The sequence below is a fragment of the Coniosporium apollinis genome, assembly GCF_000281105.1.
Source record: "Coniosporium apollinis CBS 100218 chromosome Unknown supercont1.20, whole genome shotgun sequence".
Lineage (NCBI taxonomy): Eukaryota > Fungi > Ascomycota > Dothideomycetes > Coniosporium > Coniosporium apollinis.
This window is the reverse complement of record NW_006913282.1, coordinates 66,476-80,102: the sequence shown is the minus strand read 5'-3', so window position 1 is coordinate 80,102 and position 13,627 is coordinate 66,476. Positions and strand designations below refer to the sequence as shown.

At 56.2% G+C, this 13,627-nt stretch overlaps 7 protein-coding genes across 7 annotated transcripts; 5 read left to right on the top strand and 2 right to left on the bottom strand.

Moving 5' to 3' along the window:
• Nucleotides 1-888: 888 nt before the first annotated feature.
• On the bottom strand, nt 889-2,079 carry W97_04506 (L-galactose dehydrogenase (L-GalDH); the record flags this gene model as incomplete). The annotated part of the gene is made up of 1 exon (XM_007782395.1): nt 889-2,079. The coding sequence occupies one exon, from the start codon at nt 2,077-2,079 to the stop codon at nt 889-891; it is 1,191 nt and encodes a 396-aa protein (XP_007780585.1).
• A 750-nt stretch (nt 2,080-2,829) lies between these two features.
• Nucleotides 2,830-3,746, top strand: W97_04505 (uncharacterized protein; the record flags this gene model as incomplete). Its single annotated transcript, XM_007782394.1, has 2 exons — nt 2,830-2,907; nt 2,973-3,746. The coding sequence occupies 2 exons, from the start codon at nt 2,830-2,832 to the stop codon at nt 3,744-3,746; spliced, it is 852 nt and encodes a 283-aa protein (XP_007780584.1).
• Nucleotides 3,747-4,149: 403 nt separating this feature from the next.
• Nucleotides 4,150-5,694, top strand: W97_04504 (uncharacterized protein; the record flags this gene model as incomplete). Its single annotated transcript, XM_007782393.1, has 1 exon — nt 4,150-5,694. One exon carries the CDS (start codon nt 4,150-4,152, stop codon nt 5,692-5,694), a length of 1,545 nt encoding a protein of 514 aa, XP_007780583.1.
• A 237-nt stretch (nt 5,695-5,931) lies between these two features.
• On the bottom strand, nt 5,932-6,843 carry W97_04503 (50S ribosomal protein L13e; the record flags this gene model as incomplete). Its single annotated transcript, XM_007782392.1, has 4 exons — nt 5,932-6,373; nt 6,435-6,544; nt 6,638-6,693; nt 6,816-6,843. 4 exons carry the CDS (start codon nt 6,841-6,843, stop codon nt 5,932-5,934), a joined length of 636 nt encoding a protein of 211 aa, XP_007780582.1.
• A 611-nt stretch (nt 6,844-7,454) lies between these two features.
• Nucleotides 7,455-9,055, top strand: W97_04502 (uncharacterized protein; the record flags this gene model as incomplete). Its single annotated transcript, XM_007782391.1, has 4 exons — nt 7,455-7,635; nt 7,776-8,094; nt 8,178-8,588; nt 8,671-9,055. The coding sequence occupies 4 exons, from the start codon at nt 7,455-7,457 to the stop codon at nt 9,053-9,055; spliced, it is 1,296 nt and encodes a 431-aa protein (XP_007780581.1).
• A 505-nt stretch (nt 9,056-9,560) lies between these two features.
• W97_04501 (uncharacterized protein) lies at nt 9,561-10,460 on the top strand (the record flags this gene model as incomplete). Its single annotated transcript, XM_007782390.1, has 1 exon — nt 9,561-10,460. The coding sequence occupies one exon, from the start codon at nt 9,561-9,563 to the stop codon at nt 10,458-10,460; it is 900 nt and encodes a 299-aa protein (XP_007780580.1).
• Nucleotides 10,461-12,267: 1,807 nt separating this feature from the next.
• Nucleotides 12,268-13,361, top strand: W97_04500 (uncharacterized protein; the record flags this gene model as incomplete). Its single annotated transcript, XM_007782389.1, has 3 exons — nt 12,268-12,409; nt 12,479-13,147; nt 13,225-13,361. The coding sequence occupies 3 exons, from the start codon at nt 12,268-12,270 to the stop codon at nt 13,359-13,361; spliced, it is 948 nt and encodes a 315-aa protein (XP_007780579.1).
• Between the last annotated feature and the right edge of the window lie 266 nt (nt 13,362-13,627).

Here is a 13,627-nt window from a genome sequence, read left to right as displayed (position 1 = left end):
GCTCATCGCGAGAGTTGTCTCCCACCATCTGAACACGTGAGTGTCGGCGGGCGAAGTCAACCCTCAGTTGTTGGGCGACAGAACTAACCTCCTGCAGCGCGCGCGGCGCGCCTTCCTTTTCTGGAGTGTACATATCGAACCTTTCTTAGCTGTTTCCTTAATAATCTATCGATGATTGGCTAGTTTGAATGTGATATTTGATTGGTAGTGGTGTCGTTGTAATGGTAGCGGCTTTATACGACAAGTCGATAGTCGAGGACGGGAGCCCTCCGCAGTTCTGTCGTGAGGCTCAAGGGCCTCTGCAAGTCCAGTAGCCGGGCAAGTGATCGGTTGAAAGTAGCGAAGCAAGATCAATGGTTTCCAGTTCTAAGCAAGGCTTGACGATATCGCAAGGCCTAAGACAGATGTGTATCTAGTCTAGAAACAGGGTGATCATGGCGACTATGCGGAGGCCATCCTAATCAACGAAGCTTTTGATAATTGGATATATTGTGTTATCAGTTCCCATCATGGCTACCGACGAATATCGTGACCCATCTCTTGATTGGTCCACACCAACGTCTCATGAGCGCGCTGCGCGAGTCTCCGATCCAGCATGGACTGCTAATACGATGGCATGACCAAATGACTTGAAGGATCAGAGACTCCGAAAGCTGCTGTTACCGGGCGAACGACAATGAAGCGACGGCACTGGCGAGATGTTTCTCGTCCCAGTAACCCGTATCATCAACGGAGATATCTACAAGATACCTGCTCTCACACGGGACTCTTCGAGTTGACATCGGTATAACGGTCCACAGCGAGGACAAAGTGCCAGGGGCTTTGACCGGGTCATTGAGCATTGGTGAGGATGAAGGTCGCCCTTGATAGTGGACATCCAGGCGGCTTTCAGGGCTCCTGTTCCCTATCCTTGTCCCTCTCATTCACAAAATCCGGCGGCGGGCTTTCCCAGGTGTAATCGACCCACTCCCCCAGCACTTCCCTCACCCCCTCGGCGAGTATTAGTACCGCCTTCTTCCGGTTTAAGCTCCACTCGTGATCCCTCTCCCACCTCCCGGCCCTGATACACCTCTCCTTTCCGCCCTTCAACCCATCCAGTATGCTCTGCCAAACCTGCATCGTCTTCTCCAACTCCTCCCCATTACTGACGCCCATAACACTCACCCCTAGCTTCCCTCCTCCAACCGCCTCATTCGCCTCTTCGGTCCACGGCACGCCCGACGCCAGATCCCCCTTGGACCCCACCGCCGCACCAGCAGAAAGCCAAGACTCGAGCGCCCAGCGCAGCGCAATCACCTCAAGCCGCTCACCATGCCTATCACAGAAACCACTCGCTTCCCTGATCGCAGCCCTCAGCTCCTGCGGCGCGGGATGCCAATCGCCCATGCTCCCCATCGGCACGCCATCCCTCCGCAGCAAGCCCATCCCCAGCATGCTAGCATTGGGCACCACATCCACGCCCGCAGCGCGCAGACGCCCGAGGCCCCAGCTCGCGAGCCGGCTGTTCTGGAGCGTGTAGTTGGCGTAGGACTGGACCGCGTCGAGGGGCTCGCCCGTCTCGTCGAGGACGAGCTGCGACAGGGCGCACAGGACGGGGAGCGGGTAGCCGGAGATGCCGACGTACTTCACGGCGCCCTCTTCGTCGCGGAGGCGCCGCAGTTCGCGCACCGCGGTCAGGACGTCGGCGGGGCTGACGAACTCGACGTCGTGGCAGTATACGAGGTCGAGGTGCGGTGTCTGGAGGCGCGCGAGCGAGCGGTGCACGCTTTGTCGTACCCATTGCGCGGAGTAGTCGAACGAGGAGGAAGATATGCGGCCGACTTTGGTCAGGATGTGGTAGCTGGAGCGCGGGAAGTCGGCGCGGACTAGGGGGGTTGCGAGGGCGGCGCCCAGCAGCTCTTCCGAGGGGCCGTAGTAGGGTGAGGTGTCAAACGCCCGTATGCCGAGGGTGAGGGCGGAGTGCACAAGGCCGGTTGTGTCGAGCTGGTAGGGGTCTTTGTTGTACTGGTAGTTGAAGGTCGCGGTGCCGAAGATTAGGGGAGGGAGGATGGAGGATAGTGGGGTTGTGGGCTTGGGCATCGTGGTGGTGTTTGCACGTGTCGTTGACTACCACACAATGGAGGCTATGTTAGAAGCTGCTAGGAAGAAAGCGTGGCCCTGAGGGCACAGCGAGGACAGAAACTCCATCTAAAGGAACCATTAATTAAGCGCCATCGATATGGCTTGCAAATTTACGGATTGCCGCAACGGCAGTCCATGATGTCGCGATTTAAGGACGTGGGAATCGCTGGTCGACGATTGGTGCATCTCGCAAAGGGTCCAGCAGTTCAGATTCGACCCTGCATCCGACGGAACAGTGACCGCCCGACATCCCGGGTTTCGGTCATTCTCCCGTTGAGCATTCGTCTACCAGCCTTCCTCCATCCAGCCTTCGTTGGAGAGGGTTGAGAGTACGAGCGTCGGATGTGCTGTAACTGCTCCTACTGATGAGGGCACAGCTATGGACAATGGACGCCGTTGTTAAGGAGTGGTAGTAGTCGATATGGCAGACCGTATATCACAGTCGCTCTTGTCAAAGCGGCTTCTTCGCTTCATGCCGGAACCAGAAGAGGACGTCGCGGGCCTCTGGCGTGCTTTCTTCGTTCAGTTCATTCACTTTCCTTCCTGCTGTTTCACCCCAAAGTCTCCCACTCCACAGCCTCCAAGTCTCGAGTCAGATCTCACAAATTCACTCCCAGTGTTTTCGCCTTGAAGAATATGTGGTAGTTTCTCAGACCTCACACTGCACCTTACAGTCCAGCACTTGGGAAAATTCTGCCACTCGTCAAGATGTCTTATCTACCCAACCCAGTCATTGACGTTACCGTCATGAATCCAGCAATCCTTGAGCGAAGATCCGGCGCCTGGGTACGTGCCCTCTCTCCGCTCCACCACGTGTCTGGAGCTTCCTGGCAGAGTACTTACAATCCCAGGTCAATGGCGACAACAATCCATTCACCTCCGCGCTGAGCCTTACGTCGGTCGGGAGGCACTACATCGATATCCACGTCCAGACGTCGATGGTACAAGGCCAGCCAGCACTACCAAACGATGGCGGTCCGACCGATCGCCTGGAGTGGGGATCCGCCGGAAGCTTGGAGACGGCCAGCGAAAATCTGCTTCCGCACCATGGCTTTACTCGATTCTTTCGTGCAGACATCATCAATCAGCCATCGCACATATGCGAAGGCGACTGGTTCCTTGGCGGAGCAGCAAACCAGTATATCGAGCGCGGACGTAGACCCCGTCGTATGACTGGCTATTTGACTCATTATGAGGAGATTTGGGAGCATATCCCAGTTCAGCCTGTCAGAACTGGGACCACGAACCTCTCCATTGTGCTGATAGTTTGCACGCGCACCGCTCGGGGCATGGTGATTCGAACGGCGCATGTCTGCCAAGGCATCCTGCGGGTCAATGACGAGGTCACCGTCGAACGGTGGTGCTGGAAGCCCCGCGGCTCACCAAGCTCACGCAGTGGAAGTTGGGAGCGCGTTCTGCGGCTTGGTCGCCTTTACTTACCTTGCCATCTGGCTATGGAGGCCGAAAGGTGGCCTTTGAGGAAAGGTAGCCGGCTCGAGTTTGATAACCTGGCTTGGCATGTCGAGGAGGTAGACGCTTTCATATGGGGCGCGCCAGGCCATTATCTCACTTGGACGGTCGACAGGGACTTACCTGGACTATTTGAGCTTCACATGTGGTCATGAGGTCCTTGGGAGGTGTCGATTCGGTGGTCTGGTCGATGACAGGGAATCTCCAATCGCCTATGCGCAGTAGTATGGAGCGGTTGCAAGGTCATGAGGAACAGCGTCCTGCCCCAGCCTTCAACCAAAACACCGGTTCACCAGGTCAAGATGGAGAGACCGACTACTGCAACACTATCATTAATCACAAAATTAAGCTACAATGCGGACATTGTCGCAACATTCGAACTCCATGCGAGTTTTGTGAAAGTTTCCAATACGACGCTCTCGCTTTCACAACTTACGTATGTGAAATGAGGCATGGTTGATAGTAATAGTATCCGTCTAGTCCTCCCAAAGGTCTCGTCTTTCTACAATCCATCTTTGTTGCAAGTCGCAGCTTCCGCGTTCGTCCGAGTCGCCGAATATGTCAGAAAACAGTCCGTCAACCGACGTTGCCCGCAAGGAAGGCAGGCGCGATGCACCCGGAGTATCACTCGTTCTGCAATCGACCGAGACTTGTAAGTGCTACATCATCCTCATCCTCAAGATTCCTAGCATCATCATGGGACGCGTGGCTTTCATTCCTTCGCAAACGCTCGATGAGGCCGCGGCCATCAGCGATCGCAGCGCTCTTCACAGTCCTTTTCGGCTATTCCTAATCGATCTCCAGATCCTGTGTAAGAACCTGAAATACCTACCGAACACCATCTTGCCCTTTCGACAACTTCCTCCCCTGCCGGGCGTCGAGGATGAGCAACCCGGATCCTGGCTCGATGTCGTCTCGACAGTCATCCTGGCGCTGCTGCAATGGTTCCTCCTTCTCGTCACCATTCCCGCCATCCTCTTCCTCCGAGGCTGGATGACCATCGTCTGCGGCACGGCAGTCTGCACGCTTGTCTACCTCATTCAGCAGCGCATGTGGGGGCCCCTGATCATCGAGTCCCGCGTCGACCTAACCGGCTACAAGCAACACCCCACCGAAAAGTGGTTCTTCATAAACGGCATCGGTACCAGCCGCACCCTGGTCCAACACACCTGCAACAGGCTGGCCGCGACCTTCAAGCGGCCCATCACAGGCGTGCACAACCGCTCGTACGGCATCGTGGGCGACATCCTCGAGTGCCTGATCCAGCGGTGCCTCTCCTACAACACCACAGACGTACGCGTCGCCTACGAATGCCTCAAGCAACACATCCTCGATCCCAACATCGAGAAAGTCGTCGTGCTCGCGCACTCCCAAGGCGGCATCGTCATCTCCCTCGCCCTGGACAGGATGTACGCCGAGCTGCCCTCGCGCGCAATCTCCAAACTCGAGATCTACACCTTCGGCTCCGCCGCCGCGCACTTCAACAACCCGCTGTGCAGCCCCGCGGCGTCTGGGACGCTGTCCCCCTCCCGGCGGGACCTACGCCCGCTCCTCCTCCAGCCGACGACCGTGATACAGACCATCGAGCACTACTGCAACGAGCTGGACCTCGTTCCGCGCTGGGGCGTGCTCTACAACACCCGCCACTGCCCCGGGCACCGCTACGCAGGCCGCGTGTTCATTTACAAAGGCGCGAGCGGACACCTCTTCAACGAACATTACCTGGACTCCATGTTCCCGCTATCCTCCGCGCGAGCGACGCTTACCATCCAAGAAGAAGCCACCGACGACAGCCCTACAATGCCCCTGATGAACAAGTTCCTGGACCAGATGGTCGACGTCGATACCGCGACGGCGCAGCGCAGGGCCCGAAGCCTTAGTGTAGGCAACAAGGATCTCATCATCTCGAGGGTGCCGAGCAGGTATGGGAGGCGCATGAGCGTGCAGGATGATTCCCAGAATGCGGTTTGTGAGGGGAGTGGGAGGACGGTCCGGCAGTTGAGTAAGCTATGGATGTACGTGGGGAGCGGCGGGGATGATGGCGCGGAGGAGGCGCCGAGTGGGTGGGTTTTTGGAAGGTCGAGTAGTGTTTGGAACAACTAGGGTGGGGCGGTTGGGCGTGGGTTACGGTGGGGGAGTGCACCTATGTATAAGGGGGAGCTTGCGTTGGGCCTTACGTTAGCATCCATAGCAAGCACCTCACTCAGAACAAGTGTTGCAATTGACATGTGATGATCTTTCTGAATCACCTAGAGGGTATCATGAACCATTTTTGGCGTACATCTGCTTCCATTAGCAACTCGAAGTACATGCAGACAGTGCCGAACCACCTCCTCACATCTATTTCTTAGCAGCAGTAGCCTCCTCAGCCTTTGCCTTCGCCCTCTTCTCCCTCACACCCACAAGGCGTGCATCCGAGCGCGCAATCCTAAGCTTCATATACGCGTTCTCCTCGCCCTCGTAATCGCCAATCGCGCCCTCCTCGACCTCAAAAGTGTTCTTGACAGCCGGCAAATGACGCACAATGTTGCCGCTCTTGACAGCCTCGATATCCTCCTTGGAGGCATCGCCCTTCTTGGTCTGGCCCGCGCGGCGCGGGAACAAGATCAGCCTCTTCCTGTACTCCTGAAGGCGCTCGACGTTCGCCTTGAGCGACTCCTCGGACAGGTTCTGCCGGCGCGGGTCGACGGAGATGCCGATGGTGGGCGCGAGCTTGCGGGGGATCCCGGCGGCCTTGAGCTCCGCGAGAGAGAAGCCGCGGCCGGCGCGGACGCGGCGGTTACTGTAGGGGACTATTATTAGCAGCCATTGCGCGCTGTTGGTGTAGAGGATAGGCAGCGTACTACTTGATGGTCGGGCATCGCACGATGGGGCGGAGCTTGTCGACCGGGCGGGGTGCGATGGCGGCGGCCTTGGTCTTGCGCGCGTCCCGGCGGCGTTGCTTACGGCCGGGCTGAGGTGGGCGTTAGAGCGGTGGTTTTTTTTTTTGCGGTCGAGCTCGCTGTTGCAGGCGCCACTGCTCTCATGGATGTGAGAGGGGAATTACCTGATCGAAGTGCACGCGCACGCGGCGCTGCCAGTCCTTGCGGAAGTGGTTGTGCGCTGGAGGACTTGTTAGTGTCTGACTTTGTCTCTGGACAATGCGGTGGTTGAGGGTGGGATTGAAAGTCGGTAGCTGGAGCGGCCCATTGTACAGGACATTGTCAATAGGGCAAAGGACATACGGATCTGCTGGTTGTGCTTGATAGCCATTTCGGCGGTTGACAGTCAGTGCTTTGGGCGTCGGTGTCTTGAAGTCGTCGCTGCCGTGCACACTGAGGTTTTCGTTGATGTGTGAGCTTGGATCGCCAAGGCTCGCTTGGAGATTACCAGATATCACGTGATGTACTTGGCCTCAGAGCCTTAGCGCCTTAGCGCCTTAGCTCTCTCCGGCATCCTGCGTCATCCCCGTTGGCGCCGAGAGCCTCAACCACACCAGCAGCCAACAAGAAGAAGCAGCTGATATTCTAGCCTACACCATGTACCACACTTATCTTCCGCATTGCCGTCTTCCTCCGCAGACTATCCCATGGCTTTCCTCCACCAAGAGACCCTCCACCAACTTCCATCAACTGGAACGAACACGCACCGAGCCCCAGAACCCCCACTTCGAGACCGAACCCGCGTGATCTCCTTCCGGTCTGCAGATGTCAAACGCTGGGCGCCGCTTCAGCCGCCACCATAAAGATGTAGACATCGAAAAAGCCGACTCTGCCGAGTCGTCTCAACCCTCAACCTCCTCGACAGAACCTAGCCAAGCTGCAGCATGCCGACGGCAGCAGCGCGGTCGCCAGCCTATGCCCCTCGACAACGAATCGAGCAAAATGGCGGATGAGGGGCAGGACTTGGAGCAGAAGAGGAGTCAGAGCTTGGCTGACTATGGGCGAGATGCGTGGGTCGGGAGCGAGCTGAGGCTGAAGCTGAAGGAGAGGGTGCGGCATTTTACTTGGACATGGTTTACTATGACTATGGCGACTGGGGGAATTGCCAACGTGCTGAGTTCTGGTGGGTAATTTCTTCATACAATGCTATGCAACCTCGTACAACTGCTGCCCTTGTGCAGCCTTACGACCATCCTGTACTGGGAATGTACTAGTTGCTCCTTCAGGTTCCACGAGGTCTAATATAATAACCGCGAATTCCAGTACCTTATCGCTTCAACGGCATATACGGAATTGGCTGCGCGTTCTTCCTTCTGAACATCGTTCTGTTCATCTTCAACGTCCTCATGATTAGCACGCGCTTCTACCTATATCCTTCCACTTTCAAGTCGAGCTTCCTCCATCCGACTGAGTCTCTCTTCATTCCGGCAGCTGTCATCAGCTTCGGCACGGTCATGATCAACGTCGTGCAGTATGGTGTCGGGGACAGGACTGGGCTCTGGCTGGAAAACACTATGGTCGTTATGTATTGGATATACTGTGCTCTAGCTATGCTGTTCTCTTGCGGGATCTACCTCATCATGTATGTGGCCTCTCTCCTCCTATCATTCACCTTCATAACAGTTACTCCATAAATCGTCATTCAATAGAGACTAACCCTCCCAGATGGTCCACCCAAACCTTTACAATCTCCCGCATGACCCCTGTCTGGATCTTCCCTGCATACCCATTGCTACTCGTAGGCCCTTACGCCGGCAACCTGTGCCCGCACGTCTCCCCCGAAAATGCAATCCAAGTCATCGTCAGTGGCTTCATCCTCCAGGGCGTCGGCTTCATGGTAGCGCTTATGGTCTACGCGGCATTCATTTATCGCCTCATGACGCAGAAGCTGCCGACGGAGAGTCTGCGGCCTGGCATGTTCATCAGCGTCGGGCCATCCGGCTTCACGACCGCGAGCATCATTGCGATGGCTCAGACGCTGCCGAAGGTCATTCCGGAGGGCTTCATGGGGAATGGGAGACTTGCGGGGGAGGTATCGGCGGTTATGGCGAATTGGTGGGGGATCTGGCTTTGGGGGTTCGTGCTACCCCTCCTGTAGTCCCGTATAGATCTGGTACCTTGACCCCTGCGTAGAAGCTAACGATGTATGATGCTGTAGATTGGCTCTTTGGTTCTTCCTCGTCTCTTTAGGCGCCCACTACTCGTGTGTCTCGGACCGCCGTATGGACTTCGCCATGTCGTGGTACTCGTTTATCTTCCCCAACACGGCGCTCATCACCGCCACATTCGCTGTGGCGACCGCGCTGCAGGGGAACACCGGCTTCCGCGTCCTCGGTTGCATCTTGACGGTCCTGCTCATCGCGACGTGGGGCTGGGTGTTTGGCATGATGGTCAGAGCAGTTGTGCTGAAGCAGATCCTGTGGCCGGAGATGCAGGAGGATAGGGATGAGGGCGGGTGGAAGAGGGTTGCGATTGAGGCGCAGAGGAGGGAGGGCAGAGGGAAGGGGAGGAGGCGAGGAAGGGGACAGGCGCAGTTGGACTAGGAGGATAGTACGGTTACTAGACGCCCGAGTGACAAGGGACAGGTTGAAGGTCACGGGTATGGTGATGGGAAGGAGAAGGATAGGGGATAGGGGAGAGCAGTCCATAAATGTTGTTAAATTTCCTCAACCGAACATCTCAGGGACACTAGCTTTTGTTAACAGTTATGTTTGCCTTACCGTCTAAGAACACAGCGCGCAACTCAGCCTCTTGCAGAGAGTGACGCGGCGGCACTGCCCGAGCCGCCTGCCGTTCCAAGCTCCCCTCTTTCACCCCACCATCCTCATGGGGTGAGAGCTAGCAGGATGTCAGGTTGCCACCCAACCCAAGTGTTTACCTCACGGCCCGCCAGGGCAGCGCCTTCTATACTCACCTGGGATCCTACTCCTTCGTCCTCCTATGTAACCTTCCCCGACCGTCCTGTTTCTCTCCTTCCACCTCACCACCACACAATTCACCGATTAACCCACCACATATTTCTACTCCCCAACATACCAGGCTATAATCATGGCCTCCTCCAACCACGGCATCGACACCGACGCCGACATTGACCACGATACAAACACCGAGTCCCCACACCCCGCGCAAGACCGCGTCCTCGGCACCACCGAGCTCCACGAACTCATCCTCCTCCACCTCCCCATGAAGGACCTCCTTCTCCGCGTCCAGCGCGTCAGCCGTGCGTGGCGAGACCTCATAGCCGAGTCACCAGCGCTGCAATTCGCGCTTTTCCTTCGGGCAGAGCCGGGGCCGGTGCCTTACCGCGATGACACATCGACGGAGACGGAAATCGCGGCGGAGAACGAGACAGAGACGGGCTCGGGCACGGGCACTAGCGCAGCACTTCCAGAGACCATCAACCTTCCAGGATTTGAGGATATTTACCATATCCCGGCTGCAAGGGCAGCGGCGGAAGTAGCAGCGGCAGAAGCGGCAGTGGCAGTAGCAGACAACGAGTCCCGGCCCGATCCCCTGCGGCTACGGCTCAACCCGCTCCTCCAGCGGCCCTTCACCATCGGCTGGGAGTGCCGCGCCGACGGGACGCAGAGGCTGTGGCTCAGCATGCGGGACGAGTTCCGCGAGTCGCTGCTCGAGCATCGGCAGGCGTGCTGGCGGCGCATGCTGCTGATGCAGCCGCCGCATCCGTACGAGATTCGGTGTGCGGGCGAGGTCAGGAGGATCAGAGGGAGGAGGGTCAGCGGCACGAGTGTCAGTTTGCCGGTGCTGGGGCATACGCCCGTGGGCGAGGCGGTGGAGAAGGGGGAGGGGATTTTGGAACTCGAGGTTGAGAGGCAGAGGGAGCCGCTGAGGAGGCTGAGGTGGACGAGCGCAAATGGACCGGGTGCACCGGATGTGTGGGTTAGGGGTAGAGGGGGCAGAGGAGGCAGAGGGGGTAGAGGGGGCTAAGAGAGGGATTGCGGGGAAGGAACCGGACAAAGCTGGAGGGAGGTCTCAGTGGCTATTCTTTCGCTCTGTAGGGCGGTCGGTAGAGAGACCGGTAAACCGTCTTGGGGGACATCCTTAAGGGCCTGGGATGGCGTCTGGGAGTATTTTGATCCTGGTACGAATTCTGGTCTTATTCCGTGTTGAGTCGGCATTCGCTTACTATTCCATCAGCTTCACCCCAACGATCGCTATTGAAAAACGGCGGCATGTGTCGCTCCCAGCAGATACACATTGCTAAAACCAGACGGCTATGTAGCTCGTGAGATCGCTCCAGGTCGCTCGTGGGTTGGTATCAGAAGCTACACCTCAATATCGAGACAGAAAAATCAATCCATAATGGATTACATCCTGAGAAAGTCAAGATGTACGCCATTAGTCTGCTCTTCTTCGGTAGTGCAATACTGTTTGATCGATACGTGTGCCGAGCAGGGTTGTTGCAAGTGTAAATGGACCTGGACTGCTCGCAGCTTCTACACCGCCTTTGAAGAATTTCAAGAGTCTACTCCGGAGCAACCTAGTCGTAGCTGTTATCGTATTCGGCATACGCACAACTACAGCAGCCCGAAGAGAGGTTGTGTCAACAGCTAGCTTAACCTTATATGATCTATGCGAACAGCGCCGGTCGCTAGGCATTCTCATCAGGACGCTTCTGAGGCGTGCTTTATAGCACTGCAGATTCATAGCATTCAAAGTGAACTACTGGGGATGGTCAAGTAGGACGTGTCATTGTCAACAATGCATCTACGAGACAGGCAGCAAGTAACATGAACACTGCTTCGAAGGTCACTAGCGCAGAGAATCTCACGTTTGGGGGTGAGGAGATTAGACTACTGACCGTAGACAAGGGTGTGGAGTGTGAGAAGATAATGCTCTACTCTAATCCTGCCTTGGATGCGCCCAATCCCACTGATATGCGTCACAGGTCCAGTCCTGTATGATTGTTCCAAACCGTGCAGATTGGAGGAAACGAGGTACAGACAACCGGCTTTGTTCTCAAATTGAGTTTTCAAGGGGAATTTGAAGCCAGCCTCACTATGCGGATATCCCGAATGGAAGGTCGCCGGGAGGCTGGCAGCTGCAGGGAACCGCACTCGAGGCCACCTGCATGTGGTGTTTCCAGTCGTGGTGGCTTCTCTCTCTAACGCAGCTTCACCATCGACATGAGGAACTTTGTAGCGTTTTTGCACTATCCCGGCAGGTGGAGAATTGCATCCTCGTAGTTCGCGATGGTGATGTTCACGATGGCGACGGAGTTAAAATTAGATGTGCCGGGATCGAGGGTGAGTTAGGAAATGCTCTGCGGGACGGTAACAAGTGTGTATCTACAAAGGTCCGCAACTCAATATTTAAGTAATCCTTGAATGTTACCCCAGAAAGTTGCCCCCTGTCAGCAAATGCAGGAGGGAGGCTGAACCAGCAACACCAACTTGCCGTCGCCCCAATCTTGTCCACCACCCATTTTCGTTTCCTTCTCTACTAAAATCATTCACCCACCGGACAGGTCGTTTGTGTAGACTTCTCAAGCGTCTCTATTGCTTACTCAGTCACTCGTTTCGAAAGGAGGCAAGGAGCTATACGACTTTTCGGTGACGCGCGTTCCTGCTTTGCGTCCTCAACCACCAAAACACGTAGTCGTTGAGTCGAAGTCGAATAGCAGCGAGCGGTACCCCTCAATCCATTTGGACACAATCATATATACCTTCTGTTTGCGTCTTGAAAAGTTGTCGCGGGACGACTTTGACGTATAGGCACGCAGCCCCAACCCACAATGCGGCCAACACAACTCATAGCAACCGTCGTCGCCTTCTCCTCCCTCACATCGGCATGGCCATGGCCCGAATCACTCGGCGAATTGAAGGCGGTACAAAACATAGAGGCCATGCTATATAGACGGCAGAACACAGCAACAGGTGGGTCTTGACATTTCCAATGATGTATCGGCATTTTCGAATTACCATCTGACCTGTCCTCAACCACAGCCCGCCAAACCGCGGAGCCAACGGCAGAAGAGACCTCTGCCGAGTCCGCCGCTGCCAGCGAAACCACCGCCGCAGAAGAGACAGCCACAGCCACAGCATCGGGCAGTGAAGCAGTACCAACATCCGACGAAGCAGCCGCCACCTCAGACTCTCCAGACTCAGAGTCAACAGCAACGACCACCGGTACACGACGAACGACAGGGACGATAACGGCGACTGGGTCGGCCAGGTCAGGCACTCGAACCGCAGGCAACAACACCGCCACATCCACTGAGTTCGATGCCCGTCTACCTGCCGGCGGCATCTCGATGATCACGCCCGCCGCCATTAGCGGGGCCCAATACTACAAGATCGGAGACTACGTAAGCTTCGCCTGGAACTACACCTCTCTCGAGGTGACGCCTACGGCCATCGACATCCTAGCCTCCTGCTCCGCGAACCAGGCGACCTATACCCTGGCGTTGAACCAGACGGTGGAGCCAACGGGATCGCTGGTGTGGAACACGAAGGACACGGACGACAAGGATCCTTTGTTAACGTCGACCTATACCCTCATCATCTACGATTCCGAGAGCGAGGTTAGTGCGGCACCGGCGGCCGGGTATCTGGCCCCGTTCAGGCAGTTTTCGTTCGGGATGTATCAGCCGCAGAAGTATACGCCGCTGGCTCGTAAGTTCTCCATATATCTCCCTCTTGCACCCCAGCCGCAGCAACTGTGAACACAGCTGACCATCACAATCCTGCAGAGTTTAATTGCGCCACCTGCCTCAAGAACGGCGGTATCAGCTCCATCGAGCGACAGGCTCTTACCGTCATTGGCGGCATGGGCGTCATCACTGTGCTCTCGTTTACCTGGTTTGCCGGCGGCTTTGGCGTCTTCTAAGCTATCTTTTTTGCATTGCTTCTCGTCCTGATCTACCACATGTAGTAATTTGCATTGGGAATGGCGCTACATTCTTTCTATTGTTTGCCATGTGCATATTCCTGGGAAGGTTCCCAGTCGTTCTTTGCTGCTCAGCTTCACGTTATTTCTGGGAGGCGTTCGGGATGGGCTTGAAACTAGGGCTGTAATGATGAAAAGGGTGGATGGAGATCACACGGTTCGTCGCCGCAGGTTATCATTTTTACTCAAATGTAAAAATCACATTA